This window comes from Vollenhovia emeryi, unplaced genomic scaffold, assembly GCF_000949405.1.
Source record: "Vollenhovia emeryi isolate VEMERY1.0 unplaced genomic scaffold, V.emery_V1.0 DF939143.1, whole genome shotgun sequence".
NCBI classification, from domain to species: Eukaryota; Metazoa; Arthropoda; class Insecta; order Hymenoptera; family Formicidae; genus Vollenhovia; species Vollenhovia emeryi.
Genome location: NW_011967223.1, coordinates 550,091 through 571,955, shown reverse-complemented (window position 1 = coordinate 571,955; position 21,865 = coordinate 550,091). Strand labels below are relative to the sequence as shown.

The following is a 21,865-nucleotide window of genomic DNA, read 5'->3' as shown; positions in this document are numbered from 1 at the left end:
AAAAGTAGCCTAGTAATTTTAAATTTAATATGTAAATTTCCTTACCCGGACCTAAGTGATAACTTGGCGTTCTTCTTTCTATTTCATTTATATTCTAAAGTTTAATCTACAATGTGCTCTCTGCGTCTAGAAACTTTCTATTTTGTAGCCAATAAATACGTTGAAAAAATCTGCGCAAGTGGATAAATTGTATATTATACACTGTACAATCGTATACTGTCGACAATTTTTTTCAAGCGTTTCGATTTGCTTATATAAAATAGAATGTTTCTAGATGCAGAATGCACATTGTAGATTAGATTTAAAGGTCCTGATTTAACTTACTTGTTTAAAATATTGTTCGCCGCGTCTATATTATATTATATATATTCGCGAAAAGAACAATCTTATTTTTCGGAATCAGAGAGCGTCCAATTTTTGCACCTGCATACAGATAGTCCGATATGCTGTGCAATATTTTCAAAGTTCCCGTACGTCGTGCAGAATATTTAAATTAAGATAATTGTACGCGATCGAACGTCTGTCTATGTAACGCACGCGAGCTTTTTATTTGGAACGGTCGGTCATTACCTCGATATATCTGCTGGCTCAGTGCAACTGACGTGTTACGCTTCCCTTCGTGAATAATTTGTCGCAAAGAGTGGAAGAAAGGAAATTTTTTTAAACGTATTAACTGTCAGATTAATAAATATATAGTGTAAGCTGCATTTTGTAATTCCGTCTCGCGGAATATAATTATTCATGAGAGTTCAATGTGCTTCACGTATACGTTATTATCGTATAATTTACCTCGCCATTGCTGCATAATATATTTATTGATATTGCTACTGTTACGCAGCTCACAAAACATCGACACTTTTACCGTGCAACGCATTCTGCACGATCGTTTTCATTTTGTTCCTGCTCTTTGCAGATCGATATCGTCGACAACCCCCTCGCGGCGGCTACGAACATATGTTCCAAGGATAGTCTGCAGTCTGGCCGATAGTCTATTATTGTAATGATAGGGAAGGGAACGCGCTTAAAAGTTCAGCGCTTCAGTCTGTGATGCATAACCCAACGTAATTCGTGGATTATTTATAAAAGCGACAATTTAAATAAAGCAAAATTTAACGAGTTGATGCGCCGAACGTGCGTATTAAAGATATAATAATAAATATGTTTATGCAATGCTTAATTATCAGCGTCAGTACATTTGAGATGTGCAATAATGAAACTCATCTTGGTAATTGTCTATTTGTTAATACTTTAAATGTGTTTTAAATTGTTTTTTCGTTGTTAAAGCTTTAAAATTATTTTTAAGAGCAATCTGAAACTAACTGCAGCTTAGCGGCCATCCCTGAAGAAGTATATATTGAACATTTTATTACTTATGTATATTTTCATAATCACGCGTTCAGCTCTAACGATCACTTCGTAATTTTTTGACCGTGTCGTAAATGTTTGACGACTTGCTTCGCCGCCTCGCTTATGTCACTCCGTTTCGCGGACGTCATCGTCTCGATCCGCTCGACTGGAATTATCATAGTCAAATCGCTAATGTTTTTCGGCTCCTCGAGATCGTAAGTGACAGATTGTAGGACGCGCAGGCAAAGCAGCTGCGTCTCTTCCGAAGACGCCTCATCATCCAAACAATGACTTAGCGCGACTCCCACTTGCGATTCGAGCAGATATTGCAAGCCGGTCTTGTTCATGCTCACGTTGAACAGGATCATTAACATTAATCTGCAATTACGATCGCGCCTGAGATATCGTCGATGTTTTGTTTTTCAATCAATATCGGGACGCAATATATAGAAATTAGGAATGAAGATAAGATAGAGATGGAGACAACTTTAAAGATGTGCGAGGAGATAATTCTTTAGACCCTGATATACAGCACGCTCTTTGCGCCTAGAAACATTCTATTTCGTAGTCAATGAATACATTTAAAAAATTTATGCAAGCTAATAAATTGTACATCGTACAATCGTACACCGCGGACAATTTTTTTAAGAGTTTTGATTTGCTTATATTATATAAAATAGAATCAGGTTCAAACCCTGGCTGAGGTATTGTTTTTCGCAGTAGACTTAAAATTAAAATTATTTAGGTACTAACATCCCGTCTTGGCACTTACTCCTTTATTACTTGGTATTTGAGTTTTCACATTAGAACCTTATGAATTTTATTAATCGTCAGAATAGAATGTTTCTAGACGCCAAAACGCACATTGTAGTTCAGGCTTAAAATATGCGCGTACCTCTTCAAAGACCTTGCCCCGGGAGCTGGCGGCAATTCGGGCGTCAGTTTAATTAGCTTTTGCACGAATTCCGTGCCGCTGGAATTTGTAATTAAAAATTCACGACCTTCCGGGCTCGCGGATATATTGGAGACGATACCGACGAGTCCCATTACAAATTGGTACTCAATGTTACTCGTAGGAGGGAATGCGCTCCTATAAGTACTAACGAACGCGCCGAAAGTCCCGTTCACTATCGACAAGAATTCCCCTATTGTATTCTGAAACTACGAGAACATTACAGGATTGAGGATTACTTTGGCTACTTTTACAGAACAGCTAGGACACGAGTTGCATTACATTTTAAAAACTCACTTAACTACACAATTAATTGCATACTTATGTCAAGTATCAATATACTTTGTCATAATGTAAAACGGCTGGCAATATTATACATTTTGGATTCTACAGATTTTGTATCCTCTCGAACTTTCGTTTTTAATGCAAATATTTTTAATGCAGGAAAATTGCAACTACGCCGAGAGAATGTTCTCTTAAAATTTATCCTGAAAATTATATAATCGTGGGACAGCGTCGCGTTTCGAAGAATTTTATGAGAGTTTTTGAAATTTTACCATACCATTCTAATAATTACACTTAATATGCATTTTATTAGTAGGATGCATGGTAAAATTTCAAAAACTCGTAAAATTCTTCGAAACGCGACGCTGTTCCCCGATTATATAATTTTCAGGATAAATTTTAAGAGAAAGTTCTCTCCGCGTGTAGGATATTCTACTTGATATCATTACCGTGTACTTACGTTCGATAGCCAAACGTCGGCAATTTGCGGAAATCTAGAAGCACGCCACGTCAAGCTACCTAATACTGCACCAAGGCTTGTGCAATAAGTACTCTGACTTAATATCTGCACGATAGCGAAGACACATTAATAGATGATATCTTTTTAAAAAGTATAAAATGCCAAATAAAGTATCTTTATTTGGCATTTTTCCGATATAATGACAGACCATGAACAGTCAAAGAGTACTCGGTGTTTATAACGGAACAATGAAAGTTACTGATAATCAAGTTAACGGAAATGTAAAATAAAGAATAGTGTCTCTATCGAGATAATAAAATTTTACTTGATCTTTCAAACGTTCTATCTCCTCGAACGCGTCTTCTTTCTGTTTCGTTAGACGTTCGATCTGAACACGCAGCTCTTCGCACTTCGATTCCAACTCTACAATCTCTTTTGCATTATCTATAAGTAAACTCGATATATTTAATTTCATTCACGCGTAAAGATATTTTTAATGAGTTAAAAGCTGCAATATCGCAATAACAGATCAATTTGTTATACCGTTTGTCAATGTATTTACTTGAGTATTCGACATTCTCGCGCGATAAACCGACGTCTCTTTTCGCGAAGAGTACAACCGAGGGGTAAACCGCTGACCAAAATCATGTACACTAATGCCTACTAATGCCCGGTGCTCATTACTTTATCTTATTATCTTCTTTTATCTTGTTTGATCTTTTTAGATTCTTTATAATGCCCCAGCAAGGCCAAATAACACCCACTAATGCCCAAAAAATGCCTACACTGAAAAAATTTTCTGGTTGAATATGGACGAATCAGATAATTCCTTTAGGATTTACCAGAATTCCTGTAATCCTACTGGAATTCTGGTAAATCCTAAAGGAATTCTGATAAATCCTAAAGGAATTATCTGATTCGTCCATATTCAACCAGAAATTTTTTTCAGTGTAGTAATGTCTAGTAATGCCCGAAATCTGTACACCACAGTGCCCTCGGCGGTTTACTCCTCGAATACAACCTTTTAACGCGCTAACGGACGACGTTGAGAATTTATCGAACAGCGTGTGTGTCTTTTCTCCGCTTGTCTCCTCCCTGTGAGATGCAGCTTTGAGATTGTCGGTCGTCAAAATCTGCGGGATATCATCTACGAATTCGTTGTGCCCGCTGGAGCACGAAATTGTCTCCAGGGAATTCTGTAAGGCCCAAAGGGAGGTTGAACGTCGCGAATGAAAATTATATACGCGATAAGCGCTATACGATAATGCAAAAACAAATATACGGACTAGGAGTTCACGTTCATCCTTCAAATGCAATTGGTCCATGTGCGTGCTTTCTCGCGTTACCGAGGGAGAACAGCAACGTGCTTGCAGTCGTTGCGTGCAAATACTTTTAAAATTGCTCGCGGAATTCCGTTGCAATATGGCAAACGCGTTTGCAACGTCACGATTTTTATTTCAAATGCCTCTGTGACCTATAGTTAATTTCGCAATTACAATTTCGCACGTTTCATTCGTTGCTTCTACGTATGGTGGGCTAAAGCAGGAACTTGGAGATATAAAATTATGAGTCAACGGTATGCGTCGATATTGGGATTTACGAAAATTATAATTGAGAACCTATACCGCTCGGAAATCTTCATTCAAGACAACCAATTGATCTTCTCGGAGTTTCTCTTCGTAATAGGGATTAATTTCACAGAAAATGACATTTGATTCTTAACACATCTGGAAAAATTATACTCCCCAGCAGCGCGCTTTGATTCATTTGTATTTTGCTTCAATCGTATTTGGTTAACCCATCAGGCAGATTGTACACTAGGAATCACTGATACCTTTCCATCTGAATTTAGGCACAGAGTATCATGTGGAAAGGCATCGTGAAAATATTCGGGATTGTTCAATTATTTCTTAGATTTCTATTGTGTTTTCTAGGGAAAACGGAATAATTCTGAACATTTCTATAATAATGTATGTACCTAGGAATCGGTGATGCTTTCCCATATGAATATAGGCACATACATTTTCCATGTATGTATATGCAAAATGTATAAATGCATCGATGTGTGCACAAATTATGTGGGAAGGCATCGGGGATTCCTAGTGTACACTAGGATACTCCCCATACATGGAAATGTTCGGAATTGATTCCGATCGGAATTGTTTCATTATTTCCTAGATTTCTATTGTGTTTTCTAGGAGAAATGGAATAATTCCGATCGGAATCCATTCCGAACATTTCCACGATAGGTACCTGGGAATTACGGGTGCCTTTTCATATGAATTCAGGCACATGTAGAACACTTATCCATTTTCCATGTATGTGAATGCAAAATGTATAAATATATGTGTAAATTCATGTGGGAAGGCATCAGTGATTCCTAGTGTATGCAGACAGTTGTACGTGCGTAATCTCGTAAAAAAAAGCACGGATTATGTTATCTTGTAATATACACTGTATGTATCACGGACTTTTATGTATAAAAGTCTGTTGAATATATAATATGAGGTATGTTTCTGAAAATAGCAGTCGATAAAAGAAGAAACTCGACTTATTTTTAATCAATGCTTGTAATAGGTCCATTTTAGACGGTCTGGAACTCGTAGTCAGAATTCAGTCTAGAATTCCATTTATAATTTTGTGTACAGCAATGTAAGAAGCATTTAAATAATGTCGGAATGATTTGGAGCCGCCCTTTATTAATCTTTATTATTCTCCGGTTGTTTAATCATTATTTTTTTAAATTAATCTTTATTCCCTGCACATACGATGAGTATGTTAGAGCAAGGTTGAAAAGTAAAGCCAACGGCACACGATACTATTTTTCCTCCTGGATTGCTTGCGAGAGCCAATCAGGGTTTAGCCTTAAGTCACCTGATCTAAAACTCTGCGTTCTATTGGTTCTCTCGCAAGTAATCCAGTAGGAAAAATAGTATCGTGTGCCGTTGGCTTAACTCGTTACTTGTAACAAAGTTACAGTTACTTCTTTTTTTTTTGGGTAACTTTAACTTAACTTCGTTACTTTCTCTACTATCTGTAACTGTAATTTAACTCGATTATATTTTTTCGATGACTAGTAACTAACTTATTAGTTACATTAATAGTTACTATGTATTTGAAACCTCCACAGATCGCATTGGGCCTTGCATTTGCGCATAAACGCCTTTCTCGACGCTTATACAATTCAAATGCAGATTTGATATCTTTATTTTCATTGCACGAAAGTAACTGCAATGTAACGATTTACTTTTTCAGTAACTGTAACCAGATACCTTCATGAAGTAACTTTCCCAATCCTGCTAACAATGAGTACGTTTGGAGGATAGCGTGGATTAAGGTATTCCTCGTATCTCTCGAGTATCCCGTGCCGTTGATTCGATCCTACCCAAAGAATCACGCGTGGATCGTTACATCTTTATTGCGCGACCGCGGATTAAAAGGAGACGCAGAGTAAAATCGTTGCGAGTTATATACCTCTCGTCGTGCGACAGCCGAGCTGCATTGAAAAAGTCAGTCGCAGAACCGCGCGGCGTCCGTGCGAGAGGCCATGCTGAATCATCGGCGACATTCCGCTGCGGCTTCCGTTCGCCGCGATAAGATAGAGCGGCCCCGAGGGCCGGACGCGGCGTCGCCGCCGCGCCGGCGCAAATACGCGCGAATAGGCGTCGCGCGGGAGACGCGCGCGAGTTGCGAACTCGCCGTGCCGACGTAACGTAAACGCGGCGTGGCGTGGCGTGGCGTGGCGTGGGGGGCGCGCGCTATTTCCCGCGTGGCCAACATCGAATGGTTTGCGGGACGCGCGACGCGCGTGCCCTGCGCGCGCGTCCCTTCCCCCACCCCCTTCGCGGTACTACGAGTACGATGCGCCAGAGCGGTATCAGGCGTAACCTCGCGACTCGTACAAGTTTTATTATTTTTCGCGGCGTCGTCGCGGCTATCTGCGTGGAGTGTGGAGCCGACCGTTCCGGGATCGCGCAAGTAAGTGGAGCGAGCCGCGGCGTCGCGTTTCCGCGCGCGCCGGACCCGGTGGGAACGCGGCCGTGCAGCGGGCGAGCCGCTTTCCCGCGAACCGCCTCCGAGCCCGCCGATCGTTTACGTTTACGCGTAGCCTTCGTAACGGACGGTTACGAAACTCGCGTGGCGCCCCGCGCTTTTCGACCGGACCGAATTCCTCGCGTCGCTCGGCCGCCCGATCGAGGTGCTCCTGCACGCGAACGGAGCAATAAGTGGTCGTTTTTTCGCCCGCGATTCCGTTAAATCTGGCTTATATAAGCCCAGTAGCTTTAATTAGCTTGTTTTCCCGGATTATTCTGTACGTTATATGCGATATGTGTGTGTATGTGTATGTATGTGTGTGTGCATGTTGCGTGCGCACGCGTATGAATGTGTGTGTGTTTCTTATATACATATGTATACGCATATGTGCATACATGTTTATTTTGCACATAATGCATTGAGCTAGAAAATATTTAATTGAGTCCATTGATTAATTATTAATTTTAATTAAGTTTCAAGCCAGTCCTTAGCATGCGCTCCTTACAGGTCTCACAATGAAGTTCACCGAGGGTGAAGAGGTGCTCGCCAAACATCCGAACACCTCTGAATACTACAAGGGACGGATTCTGAACGTTAAAGGAGATCGCTATAAAATACAATTTGAAACAGGCATCGAGTCCATGGTCAGAGAACATGACATAAAGGTAACTTGTTAGCGTTTGATAATTTGTAGCTTTGTTAAAAATTAAATACTAAGTAGTATATCGTACGAATTTGAAGTAACAATCTAATATACATTCTTTTTTGCTCTTCGAAGGCTGAGAGAGGAAGATCTGCAACCAGAGCGAGCAAGAGAACAGGGAAAAGTCCCCCGAGATCTTCGCCTAGTAGGAGGTCGCCGAGTAGACGATCGCCAGCGAGGCAGTCGGGCAAATCGCCTGCGAGATCACCAACGATGTCGGCGAGAAAAATGCCCGTTCGCAGCACGCGTCTTGCTAAAATATCTCTATCGCGCATTGATGTCGAAGGCGGTAAGTGTAAGCCTCGCTGTATTTGGCACTCGTCGCGTACATTTCGATACTCGTGTGTAAATTTGTTCTCGCGTTTGCGTAGACAAAACGAGCAATCATAAAGGAAGCGATGCAAAGTCACTGTCAGATAGTCCGACTGAAACGTTGCCTCTGCAGCAACGCCTGAAGAGAGAAGTTATGACTGTAACGCGCAGACCGACGCTTCTGAAGACTGAGCAGGAATATAAAGCAATCATGCTGACGAGAAGCTCCGATAGAGCCGTCTCGCTGCCGGTGGAGAGAAAAAATTATGTACAAGATTATCTTCCGGGAGAAAAGGAAAGAGGATATTCAGTGCAAAGAGATCAAGTGTGTTTTGATTGCTCATTATTTTAATATATGTATAATATAATAGTATTATATTTCATAAATCTTTCTTACTTTCCAATTAAGAATATCTAATGTATGTTATCGGTGATCGTTGCAGGATTTGACGAAACCCGTGCAAGAGGGAGAGAAATGGGAAACGGTGGTGAAACGTCAAAAAGAGATAAATAGAGTCGACAAACCGCAAGAATGGGGCGGATGGATCGGGACGTCTTTCCTCGTATTTATATTGCCGATGTCTGCAATCTTACCACAGTTCTTGTGCTTGAAAGGACAGTGCAAAACTGCACTCGTGAAGCTTCCTGTCAAATTGGAGTCTTACTTAAATTTATATACACCGTTGTCTTACGTTGCGTTTTTAACATTATTGGCTTGTATTTCGATTATACCGATCGGAAGAACCGTTGACGGACAGCAGAGTAAAACCGGGAGACTCCAGTATCGCATAAATGGTACATACTTGTGTAATTTTTAATTTAATTACGTTATTTATTAGATGTTTTTAATATTTTTCTCAAAATTTTTCAGGCTATTTGAGCGCCATAATAACGCTACTGATATTTGGTTTATGCGAATACATGAATATATCGGTTAGCGATTACATCCTGAATAATACCGTGCAATTGTCAGTCAGTGGCTGGATTGTGGGAACACTTTTAGCTATCGGATTATATATAAAGGCAGGAAAAGCCCCGGTGATCAATCTGAATATATATGCATCAACCAACAGCAAGATATATAATTTTTGGCAGGGCAGGGAGATTAATCCGCGAATTGGTGCTTTGGATATTAAGCTGCTGTTAATTCGAGCTTGTCTCATTGGCACGGTGATTATTACTTTACATCTTGATCTTCAACCACAAGTGGATTTTATGCTACGTAAACTATAAAAATAACAATTAAAAATTTAATGTAATTCACTATTTTGCAGTTGCTCGTGAACATGGCCATCGCGATTAAAGCTGTTGGCGGCGTAAAGAATATAAATATTGAGAAACTTGAAATGGCTGCATTGTTAGTTGTCTTGATGCAGCTCATTTATACTCTGCATGGATTAATGTACGAAGCCGCTATCCTTACGTCCTTCGCAATTATGTACGAGGGAACCGGATACATGACATGTGTTGGTCCCCTGTTGTATCCATTTTTGGGGACTCTCACCGCAAGATTTATCTTGTATCAGAAGTAAGTTCAATTAACATACGTATCAACATAAGTACCAACGCAATATCTTGCTAATTTCTGTTTGATGCATTTTTTCAGGGTGAAACTCGACTACTTCGTTGGCTTATCCATCTTGAGCTTTGTAATAGGATTCGTCTTGTATAGGACTAGTAATCTGCGGAAAGATGAGTTTAGGAAGAATCCAGTTTCGCCGACAGTACCTTGTAAGTGCAAAAGCAAACGATGTATATTTCTCTTGTTTTCCTTTTCTGGATTAAAATTAATGTCCGTTCTTGAAATTTACAGATTTGGAAACCATCCCGACGTCACGTGGCAAGAAATTGATGTTGTCCGGTTTATGGGGCTGGGTGAGACATCCTAACTACTTGGGTGACATTATAATGCAATGGTCTATCGCAAGTATTAGCTGGACAAAGGACATTCTGCCGTACTACACAGCAATCTGCTGCACGTTAATGCTCGCTTACAGAGCTGTGAGAGACAATAGACGTTGCCAGATGCGATACGGATATGCATGGGAGCAATACTGTTCGCGCGTGAAGTACATGATCATGAAACGTATATTTTAAAACAATTGAAGGCATAGCATGAGGTATTTATGAATACCAAAATCTATATCAGAGTTTTATCATAGAAGGTAATGCTCATTACATTTTATAGGATCTCTATTCGTGCATTTTACAATATTTTTTTAAGCCATAGTGATACACTAGTATTATAAAGTACACAAATATTAGAATCGGATAAGAGCCAAAAATATTTTGATAATATTGAAAGATTTCACATTAGAGCGAGAGAGAAAGATATATATGTATATGTATATTTAAGCTTATAATATGAATCTCCATATATGTGATGAGAAGTTAATAGGATGATGCTGTATGTTTTGATAAAGAGAGGAAAAACTTGTGTATTTGTAGGCTAAACATATATTGTAGGACTATTATAAGTATATATTATATTGGTTATAAGACATGTGCCTGTAAAAATATCATTACAAACTTGAAAATACAAATGAATTTAGAAATTTTATACTTTTATATATTAAACATGCATAAGTGTACAATTTTATCATATAATTATCTTATAGAGATTAGTATTCTCTTTAAAAAATTTCAATTTTTTTAAAATAAAATAGCCTTGTCTATGTTTTTGTGTTTCTCTTATAATTCTAATGTAATTCTTCAACATGGATGTATAGCTATATTTTTGAACTATAGAGTCTGCAATAGTCTCATATATATGTGTAATCATTTTTGGATTAAGGATCTGTAATAAGATCTGCAATAGTCTCATATATATGTGTAATCATATTTTTGGATTAAGGATCTGTAATAAGAACCATATATATAAGAGGCGCCAGATTATGGTATTATTGCTAAAAAATTTCTAAATTAACAAGTTGATGTTATAAAGCCATACATAAGAAGAAAAATAAATTACTATAATTTTAAACATGTTGAACAGGATTTGATATGTTAAGTGGATTGTTAATGATATAAAAATATAATAGTATATTTGTACACTTATTTTTTATTAAACTGCTCGTATATATATATATATATATACATGTACATCTAATTATAAAAACAATCACGTTAAATTGGATTGTTAAAAATATGCCCATTCAATCTATTTATCTGTAACGTAATTGTCAAACGGAAGTTTGGACATTCTTACGCTGTAAATCATTATGTGTCTTAGCCAATCGTTAATAGAGATTATCTTACATAGGTTTCTGTCTGATAGATACTATTTACTTCTGAAAATAAAGATTTTTCTCGAAATTGCACGTACGACTTACTGTAAAATAATGAAAGCAAACTTCCGTATATTTGTAAATCTATTTACGGTAGACACGTGTTTAATTGCCCGGATTATTATATTTATTTATTCACTATTTTTATAGCCATTACTTATTCCTTAAAATTATATTTAGAAATCGTCGTTAAGCCACAAATGTACTGCCTCTACATGACGTTCTTCTTTATTGCACGTTTTTAAGAAAAATATTTTTCAAGTCTGTACGTGATGACATATGATATAATCCATGCCTGCAAATTGTATGACTGAAAATGACGATTGTGGGAATAATTATTATATAATGTATAGAAAGAATGATGTTAATTGCCAATCCGTTATAGATAATATTATCAATATATTTCTTCAAATCACAATTTATTATCATCGATAACAATCTCTTCGATTCCATCAGTTGATTTATGTGAACTTATAACTTGATCCGTTAATGTTACACTGAAGCGAACCGGCGATCATTAAGGTAAACCCAAGTTACTAATATAAAAAAATATTCAGTTATATATCATCTTATCAGAATTTATCGTTACAAAAAAATTAACAGATTAAAAATTCATTTTCAGTATAGTGCGTCAAATCTTTATAAGATATTTCAATAAGATATTTCTTGACATACAAAGAAGAATAGCTTTTTGATACACGGAAAACATTTTATTTTGAGAAAAAATGTATGACAGATCACTTTTATCATCACGGACGCAAATGTCTCATTCCGACGCAGTTTTATTTCTCGAGATCATCGCAAATTTTGTCGTCCCAATATATACTTATTGACCTTTCTCGTACGAACATGACAAATGCTATCATGCTTCATTAGGAACATATTGTCGCTCGTCCATATTGCTCTTATTGCTATGTATATTTGTATACTTTCTAATTAATGAAAATTTCGCTGTTGGCACACACGAGTCCCCCGCCGTTCTACTTTTTATCGATAAATGTTTCGTGGCAGTACTTTCGATTCAGTACTTTCATCACCTGCTGCTGGTATTCGGTGGATCTTGATCCCCCTGAAAAATATTGCACATCGTTCAATGGTCATGCTAGAAGACGTGAAAGGATCCTCCCGAATCGATTGGTCCTTTTTAGGCGCACACGAGGCCGAGCGGAGTATTCAGTATTTAATATCCGTTCGCCGCTCAGAAGAAATAGAAGATCCAGTACACGGCGTTAAACAGCATGAAGCTGACCGGGAAGATGATCCGCGAGTACTTGTCTATTACGTTTACATCCTTGATCTTCGGCATCGATACACGTAATACGGAAGCTCCTCTACGTAGAGCATGTAACACCTACAAGATTGCAATTTTAGACCCCAAGTAGATTTAAATTAAATTTAAACTTTGACGGAAGAGAAAGAGAGAGGAGTGAGTTCAAAATTTAAGAATAACTCTGACAATGCTTTGCATTTTTTCAGGAGTTCTACATAAATATCTTTACAAAAATGTGAAACGTAAAGGCGTTGGTGAAAATGTTGGAGAAATTCCTCAAGTATTTTCAGTACAGTTGCTTTTGTCCAGAAACGCCTTCGCATACCTTTGGCTTGTGCGGTCTCGGGCCTCTGTACCTGAGACCGCTGTTTCGTCCGTGCGTATTGTAAGCGGCGGTCCTGGAAATACGAAAGCTCGGTGGAAACTTGGCCGGATCGTGATCCCTTCCGACCCCCGGTGTCGATGAAGCGCTCACTAGGCCCGACCTATTTCTAATGCTCGGCAGGGGCGACATTCTAAGGTCTTGAAGCTCTATGATATCCGCGTCCGTGGAGCCAGGGTAAGGCGAGCTGGCTTTGCTCCCTGTAAGGAAATAAATCCATCAAATAGAAAATAATGTGTCAACTTTTAGAGATCATCAGTCCGATTTTCGGTTACCTGTTTTAGAAGATAGTATCTTTTTCTCATCGGTATCTTTCTTCTTGGTCTTCTTCTTCGCTCTGGCGCCCCAATACGTGTAATTGACCGCCGCGTATTCCAGCAGAGCCGCGAACACGAAAACGAAGCACATCACCAGGTAGATGTCGATGGCCTTCACGTAACTGATCCGTGGCAGTGAGCTTCTAACACCTGTCGATATTGTTGTCATAGTCAATACGGTCGTGATGCCTGAAAAGAAGTGAGTAATAAATTATACATCCTATATTACACTTGCATATAAATTTAACAGGAGCAGAATTTTTCTAAGCAATTTGTTAGAAAATGAAGATCGAAATTTATTGTTAAAAGGGAAGAAGTAAAACTTACTGATTAATGGAAATGTGATTTTAATTAATTTAATGAAATTATGTAATTTCTTTAAGACGTACCGAGAGCTACTCTCGCACTGGTGGCTTCGTGATTGATCCAGAAACTGACCCAGCTGAGCATCACAATTAGTATACTTGGCAGGTACGTCTGAAAAACGAAATATCCAATGTTCCTCTGGAGCTTGAAGCTTAGCGAGAGCCTTTGGTAGATGCCCGTCGCCAGCTTCTCCTTTCGATCGTTGGTCTCGTAGCCGATTATCGTAAATTGCGGCAATTCCGCCTCCTCGACCCCACGAACGGGAGTATCCTTCCAGTACATTACTACGTCGAGCACCGTGTATCCATCTGAACATTTAAAACAGCACAAATCAGAATGGTCAGCAGTTTTTAAAACTCAATTTTTTTCACTTCTTTCACTTCTCGATTCGTACTCAAATGATTGGGTTTTTACGTACATCTTAAACGATATTATTACAATTGCAATTTTTGCGAACGAAAATTTAAAAAGATGGGAAACATTTTTTTAAACTAAAATATTCCGATACGTACAACTTTCGATTTCGACTGTGCAATTCTGCGAATCGAGGGGGTAGTAATGCAAGTCCATCATGCAGGCCAGGGTCGTTGTGAATCTCATACCGTATGTGATCGAGCCGTCACCAGATAATCTAACGAGTTTGTTGCGCTCGGTGACATCGTGCAGGAAACTGCAATAAATTCGGTAAAACGATACATTAAGGCAGAGCTGAGGAAAGATACAGGAATAAAACATCGTAAAATAAAATCGTCAGGAATAAAATATACGAATGTTCAACGAGGGTATTTCGAAACGTTACAATAATTGATTCGTCGCGTTACCTATTTTTATCATTGGCAAAAAACGTGTCCGGGACCCAAATCTTTTCCGCAAAATCGCCGCTTAATGTCAGGATTTCGTTCTCGTACGAAAAGGCCAGTCTCTCGTCCTTCCAATATTGATTTAAGTACATAGTTATCGTATAATCCTGCGATGCAAATAATGATTAATGTCGCTAAGAATACTTGTTGTTGCAGACAACTAAAAACAAATTATATGAAACGTACGTATATGTATAATCCGTTTCGTTGTTTTCAAGGGGAGAGAACGATAAAAATATCATCGTTCAGAAATACGTTCCAACAGAACGACACGATCACGGATAAAGAAATAAAAAATGAGAAAAGAAACTTTGCTACATGCATGTCGAAAAAATCGCTGAATGAGATACCACGCGTCGCTCTGGAGTCGCGCTGCTAGTATACTATTCCTACTTTATTCGGAAAAAAAAGATCAAAAGATGTGGTTATCGAGAATATCGATAGTGCCAACCCTCGATTGGCAGCATTCGGGGAGTAAATAAAGTAAGTAAACGAGAAGGATTTCGAGTGAGTATCTAGATAGCTCAAATTGGCAGAGCATTGGCCCGGCGAGCGATAGGTCCTAGGTACGAATCCTGGTCTAGTTCTAGCTCGTTATTTTTCTCGCCGAAAATTAATAAGTGGCGCGTCTTATTGCTAGTGCCTATCTCCCCGAAGATACACTCCTATTTATTACTATGGCAGCAAAGTCGAACAAACAGCAACAAATAAGACAAAAATGCAAACACGACCTAGAAAAGATAAGAGCATTGTAAATTATGTTTATAATTGATACGCGCTCTTATCTTTTCTTGATTCGGTTTGTATTTTTGTCTTATTTGTTGCTGTACTCTATTTTAAATACGAATCGATTTACGAATCGCGACGAGGATGTTCCGAATGTCGGTGAGAGAACGAATTTTGTATTCTGACTTGTGCGTATAATATTCCAATACAAACGTCTCCAACGCAATGTAAGCGTCGGTTTACAAATAAGTATGTCACGAGATTTAAATGGTAATATAAATCAAAGAAGCAAGATAAAGTACATTAAAAGTAGTTTTTAAACGTGATAAAATTAACTTCGTATTAAAAAATTAAATTTACAATATAGAAATCATTTATATAACATATTAAAATTATCATAAACGTATATTAAATATTTGTATGAACTATTAGGCAAATTTATATTAAGCTATCAGGCAAGTGGATTAAAAATTATTGCCGCACTGCAAATGCTCTTTATTTCTACCAATATCTTTTTTTTATTTTATTTACTCACCATATTGACTTCTGAGATCGCGTCGAAACTCGCGATGGTGAGATCCATCCCGACTCGTAATGGATCACCTTTAAATAATAATCTGTTATTAATTTCGTAGATACATAACTCAAGAACTATACATTCTTTTTAAGGTAATTGCAATATGTATGCAAAAAAACAAGAGAAAGGAATATAGCTTGAAGTCTAATCTATACTGATAATATCGTCGAATTATTTCCCCTCGTTGCATGTTCGATTAAAAATACTGATTGCGATCACGCCTCGTTGAATGGCGTGGAAAACTTCATTAAAAGCTTTTCATATCGCCCCTCAAGCTCTATTCGAAAGTTTAACTCTATAAAATACGGTTCGAAACTTAAATATGAGCGGTTACTCCATTTGTACAGTCCAATTCAATATGTTTTTCCTGGTGTTTGTATTTTTAAGTAGCATATCACATGTTGCATTTTCATTATAGATTTTTATACTTAGAAATATGTACTATTAATATATCGTTTATTAATATATATTATTACATCTCATTATTATGTGCAGTGCAATGCATTAATTCGGTTCGGGTCGTTATCGAAAAGCATCTATGTTTAAATAATCAAGTAATTTTTGCCTATCCTTAATTATTAACCGAACCAAATTAATGCACCGTACCGTACATATAATATAACATATATTATTGCGATGAATATTGCCATACGCCTCGGTGGTCGAATTGGTTGAGACGCCCGCCTAGCGAGAGGGAGGTGATATTTTTTCGCAATAAATTTTGAATAAAATATTTAGACACCAACACACTGTCACGGCTCTTAGTCCTTTATTTCTTCAAATTTGTGTTTATCACATTTAAGCCATACGAATTTTATTTATTTATATATTATTGTTTATTAATTATATATATAGCTTATTCAATTCAACACGTGAAATAATTTTTGTTGCAATTAAATAATGTATATCGCTGTAAACTTGCAGAAAAGCTTCATTTCAGGATAATTTTAAACAAAAAAAAACGTGCAAAACTCGACCCAGAGCTTACCGCCAAAGTTCGGCCTTAATCGGATATCGTAGCCGTCGAGTATCCTCGAAATTGTCTGCGTAACGTTCTCCAATCTATCGGACATCCCGGTGCTCTCTAGGGAAGCCCTGTGAAGTGCGAAATTCCGATAACTGTCGATAGAGCTTAAAGCTGTTAAAATATCTTTACTAACGAGTACGTTGTTAAATCTGTCAAATGAATATTGAAACGACTATGGGATAGCTTTGGTATAGTCTCTTAAATAAATGGACTTTAATATTACATATCTTTCAATATTAATTAACGTATTATAAATTACAATAATTGTGTGAATATTGGCAACATTTCAGTTCTATTTCAGATCACATCACAATTTTTTTAAACAAAAATCTCGCCTTTTGAAGTACGCCCCAAATATCTTAGACGTTCATTTTTATTAAACATGGCCTAACGAACAAAATCCAAGATATACGTTTCTTCCTGACCCCCGAAGATGAATCATTTATCCAAGGTTCGTTTAATATTTTTACATATAATAGCACATTGTATTTTTATATAAAAAGCAACAAATGTTACCATGTGTAAATTTATGTGTGGCGTAATATACAACGGCTCAATAAAGATATGCATATAATTAAGGTATAAAACGATATCGAAATTAACGCGTGCAAACAACGAAGAAAACCATGGATAGAAAAGAAATAGTGGAACGCCTCGGAAAATTACTTCCATTGACTAATTCGGGCACTGTCGATCTGGTCTGGTCCATAGCGATCATTGTGCTCGCTATCGTAATATTCTTCATTTTGAGAAAAAATTAGCGGGTTGCGGGAAGATTGCTTCGCTTTTGTATGTGGCGTTGTTCGGAAAACATCATCAGGTTCGTCTTTTGCCCGGAAAATGGAGCTTTGTTGTCTCTCCTTGTGTACAGCGGACTGATTGGAGTTTTAATTGCCCGAACGATCGCTCGTGTTGCACGTCGAGCTTAATGTAGGTATTTAATTATTTTCTTTTGCGAAAATCTGTATTTGTTCTGTCCGTCAATTTATTTTCTATATATATATATATACTATACCCCATGTATATATAGAGTAATTTTCTTTATTGCATTTATATAGTAATAATTGAGAATCGCGACTATGTTAAATCACATTGCATTTTAAGTTTTACAGTCGCGCTATAGATTATTATATTGAAGAGTTTTAGAAACAAAGTTTAAGTTCATTGAACAAACGAGTCAAAAGTCAACTTTTTCTTTAGTGAAATATCTACAAAAACGTTGACAACGTTAGTTACATAAAGAGTTGATAAAGATAGAGATAAATAAATAGAGAGCTAGAGAGAGAGAGAGAGAGATATCTTTTTAATAATATGTATTTAAAAAATTAGGCTTATATATGTCATCGATATAAAAAGTTTATAATTAGCATCTCATTCTTTAATTTAGAGACAATTTACGTGCAGCGCCTTAAAAAAGGGGTCCCTTGTTATCTTTGCTGGATATGTATCTTGGGATACACAATCAAAATCGCGCCGCCTGCGAACGCGTGCTCGTTATTGGCACATATAGGAAAGCATGAAGCCTCTTGTAAAAACCCTCGTGATTTTCCACGAGAAGGCGAGGATTCGGATGACGATGGCTCACCAGATGACACGATGACGCAGCTGCACGAGGAGGACGATCAGCGGCAGCCCGCGCGGCAGCATCCTGCCAATCGTCTTCGTTATCCGGCCGGGATTGCGTCAGTGAACGACGAGCGCGATGGAGAACGTCATCTCGCGGTATCCTCGCATCCCCTCGGCATCCCCGTAACCGGCTCGCTGCCGCCACCCCCGCCGTTCTGCAATCACAGACGAAGGGAAGAGCGCCCGTTGATCCTTTCCCCACGCTTCCCGCTTGTTCGTCGCTACCCTTGACCCGGTGTACGGCTTTCACATGTACGTACACCAGGAATCACTGATGCCTTCCCATATGTAATTTAGGCACATATCTACACATTTATATATTTTGCATATACATACATGGAAAATGTATATGTGTTCTACCCGTGCCTAAATTCATATGGGAAGGCATCAGTGATTCCTAGCACATATTTACACATTTATATATTTCGCATATACACACATGGAAAATGTATATGTGTTCTAGCTGTGCTTAAATTCATATGGGAAGGCATCAGTGATTCCAAGTGTACTCCCATACGCGATGTATTCTAGGCGAACACGCACCGACGGAGTTATCCCGCATGCAGGACAAGTCATGCGGTTCCCGCGATAAGTCTACCCTGAGGCAGGAAGGGGGTTAATTCAGAGGAAGACAAAGGAAAATCCATGGAAAACTTATCCTCCTATCAATCCTACGTATCCCATTCTCAGAATGTACAGGAGAAGTAAGCTCAATTGAATTTCGTTTAAATTAATTACGTCTCGACTAAAAAAACATGTATTTAAGTTGAACTTGATTCTTATTTCAGTTACAAAGCAAAGAAACGAGCAGTTGCTTCTAAACGTTGCATATCAACTTGTATTTTGCCATTGTTAAACATACAATGAGTCACATGGTATATTATCGCTCTTAGAAAAGGTAATAAAATAAAAACTTTTTATTCTATTACATTCATTAATCTTATCGCGTAATGCCGTTAACCAAGAGAGCGAATAAGTTATGAGTCTCTTTCACGTGTATTATTCTGTGGGGCAAACCAATGGCGTTTCTCTTTCCGAAATTTCCGGGTATGGAAAGTGACTAGAAACTAGATGTGACTCCATTATTACATGTTTGATTGACCCAGATTGGAGAGTAAAGCATAACGAAATGTGAACGGGCGCGTTGTACGTGCAATACAGTAAAATAAGAACGCGAAATGAAATCGCGCATAACACGCTCTACATATCGCCTGCATGTGCTCGAACCTCGCGCTTTATTCACTTCCCATTTAAAGATTGCGCACGTACGATGCCCACACTTTCGCCCCTATAGACACGACTTTCGTGGAAAACGATAAAAGGAGCGCGTAAAATATATTCGGCAATATTACGTACTCTTTTGATAAAGCTATTCCCCGGGACAATCAAGACGGAGAACGTCTTGTTAGTCACGAAACTCTATACGCCGTAAATAATGAAGGGACGACTTTTTTCCCTTCTTCACGTTGGCTTTATTAATACTCGAGTTTTAGATTGGTGACAGGAAATATTTCATGCACGCGACACCCGCAGGTACTTGAAAAAAATTACGAATGTACAAAATATTATGTTCCTCGCCGTTGCCTTATTAATTAATAATTCACATCTTATAAAATTACGTTGTGCATAAAAATCAAACAATATACTTTTACAAATAACGGAATCGTACAAATGGTATTAAGTCATGACGTAGAAAATCAGTAGAGATGAAGACACATGATACATACTAGGATTTAATTAATCTGTTCCCTAGTATCCATTTTCTAGTAAACTATCTGTAATATGCCAGCAGATTGGCAAGAGATTTGATTAGAAATTGCTAGCAAATTGGCATCAACTGCGTTCGTTAAGCTCGTGTTTTGCTGATAAAGCCTGCTGATATAACATGACAGCATATTGGCGGCAGAAATCGAGCAGGTTCTGTCGAACGCAGATTCTGCTCTGTTTCTGCCACCAATCTGCGTTAGACTGTACAGCAAAAATATCAACGCTCCTTGATTATTTACTGTTAATCAGCCATATTTATATTTTGTTATATTGTTGCCGGCAACAGCCTCGTGTACAGCAAATTCTACGAAATCTTCTCTTTAAAATTTGTATCGGACACTTCGCAGAATCTATTTTCGACACAGACCGTCTGGGTTTTCACTTATTAATGTATATCAATTTTTATTAAGAAATTTATTCGATACACAAGCTACACAAATCTTACAAGTACTTCCGAAAAAAAAACGCTGACTTGCTGCAATATTTCCCAAATAAAATCAGAACAGCCAACGATTTTATGCAAATAAATTCATTCGAGTTTACTTAAATAAATATTGTAACATCTCTGTAAATGTATCAATTCTCTGCGGTTTGCTAACAAGTATACTTACTACTTTTGCTACTTATAGATTTATGTTGCATGCATAGGCAATTACCTGCTGCATCCGATGAGACTCACGATGCACGCGACGATCTCATTGTCGATCCGACGGAGATGCCAGATTGATCGTTAGACGGATTATCGCGCCGTTGACCGGAGTTATCACTCGCACGCACCTCGGTCCATCATCGTAGCTGGAAATCGATCGGCGGCGCAGGATCGCGAGAACTCCCGAAACTCGACCGATCGTTATATTATCGCTCGTGGGGTCCACTATTCGCAGGATTCACCGGCTTATCGCCTGTCGTTCGACGCGATCGAACTCGCGGATCACTCGAACTCGCGAATCCGAACGCGCTGTCACGAGCGCGTCATCGATCGTCGCGCAGCATCACTCCACGTCGATATCCACATCCACGTCCCCGTTCTCGTCCACGTCCACGTCCACGTCCTTGTCCACGTTCACGTCGTGGTCCTCGTCGTCGGATAGAAACGTAGGCGCGAGGTATTCCTCTGCGCCACGAGTCTCGCGGAGGCTGCTGCCTTTCATCCCTCGGTAGCTAACGCGGATCCACTGTCGATTACTCTCTTCAGGTCCTCTCTCTCTCTCTCTCTGTCTCTCTCTCTCTCTCTCTCTCCCCCGTCCTCCCCCTCATTCACTCACTCCCCTCTTTCACTTGCTCATCATGAACGCATTCTCCCTCTCTCTAACTTGTTCACTTCGAAGATCATCCTGCTCACTCCCACCTGGCGATGCGCGGTTCCCTCTCTGTCTCTCCGCCACAATTCAACCCCCTTCTCTCTCGCTCCCACGAATCCTCCCTCTCCCACGCTCTCATTTTCGCGGAACATCCGTCCCTCTCGCTCGCATCCTCTTTTTCACGTGCGATTGCCCCGTTCCAACCCCGTTTATCCCTCTACCCGCTCCCTCGTGCCCGGTACCTCTCTTTCTCTCTCTCTCTCTC

At 38.7% G+C, this 21,865-nt stretch overlaps 3 protein-coding genes across 3 annotated transcripts; 1 reads left to right on the top strand and 2 right to left on the bottom strand.

Moving 5' to 3' along the window:
- Positions 1–249: 249 nt before the first annotated feature.
- Positions 250–5,979, bottom strand: LOC105566630 (heat shock factor 2-binding protein-like). Its single transcript, XM_012020786.1, has 5 exons — positions 4,066–5,979; positions 3,370–3,488; positions 3,045–3,149; positions 2,243–2,508; positions 250–1,725 (listed from the first exon to the last, which is right to left on the bottom strand). Exons 1-5 carry the CDS (start codon positions 4,367–4,369, stop codon positions 1,410–1,412), a joined length of 1,110 nt encoding a protein of 369 aa, XP_011876176.1. The 5' UTR covers positions 4,370–5,979; the 3' UTR covers positions 250–1,409.
- Positions 5,980–6,872: 893 nt separating this feature from the next.
- On the top strand, positions 6,873–10,631 carry LOC105566629 (delta(14)-sterol reductase). Its single transcript, XM_012020785.1, has 9 exons — positions 6,873–7,022; positions 7,587–7,744; positions 7,858–8,071; positions 8,154–8,419; positions 8,538–8,889; positions 8,966–9,264; positions 9,369–9,622; positions 9,701–9,825; positions 9,908–10,631. The coding sequence occupies exons 2-9, from the start codon at positions 7,595–7,597 to the stop codon at positions 10,189–10,191; spliced, it is 1,944 nt and encodes a 647-aa protein (XP_011876175.1). The 5' UTR covers positions 6,873–7,022; positions 7,587–7,594; the 3' UTR covers positions 10,192–10,631.
- Positions 10,632–11,176: 545 nt separating this feature from the next.
- On the bottom strand, positions 11,177–21,481 carry LOC105566628 (gamma-aminobutyric acid receptor subunit beta-like). Its single transcript, XM_012020784.1, has 11 exons — positions 20,956–21,481; positions 18,492–18,687; positions 16,868–16,974; positions 15,838–15,905; positions 14,538–14,683; positions 14,229–14,386; positions 13,740–14,024; positions 13,309–13,539; positions 12,977–13,233; positions 12,605–12,732; positions 11,177–12,450 (listed from the first exon to the last, which is right to left on the bottom strand). The coding sequence occupies exons 2-11, from the start codon at positions 18,551–18,553 to the stop codon at positions 12,369–12,371; spliced, it is 1,524 nt and encodes a 507-aa protein (XP_011876174.1). The 5' UTR covers positions 18,554–18,687; positions 20,956–21,481; the 3' UTR covers positions 11,177–12,368.
- Positions 21,482–21,865: the final 384 nt, after the last annotated feature.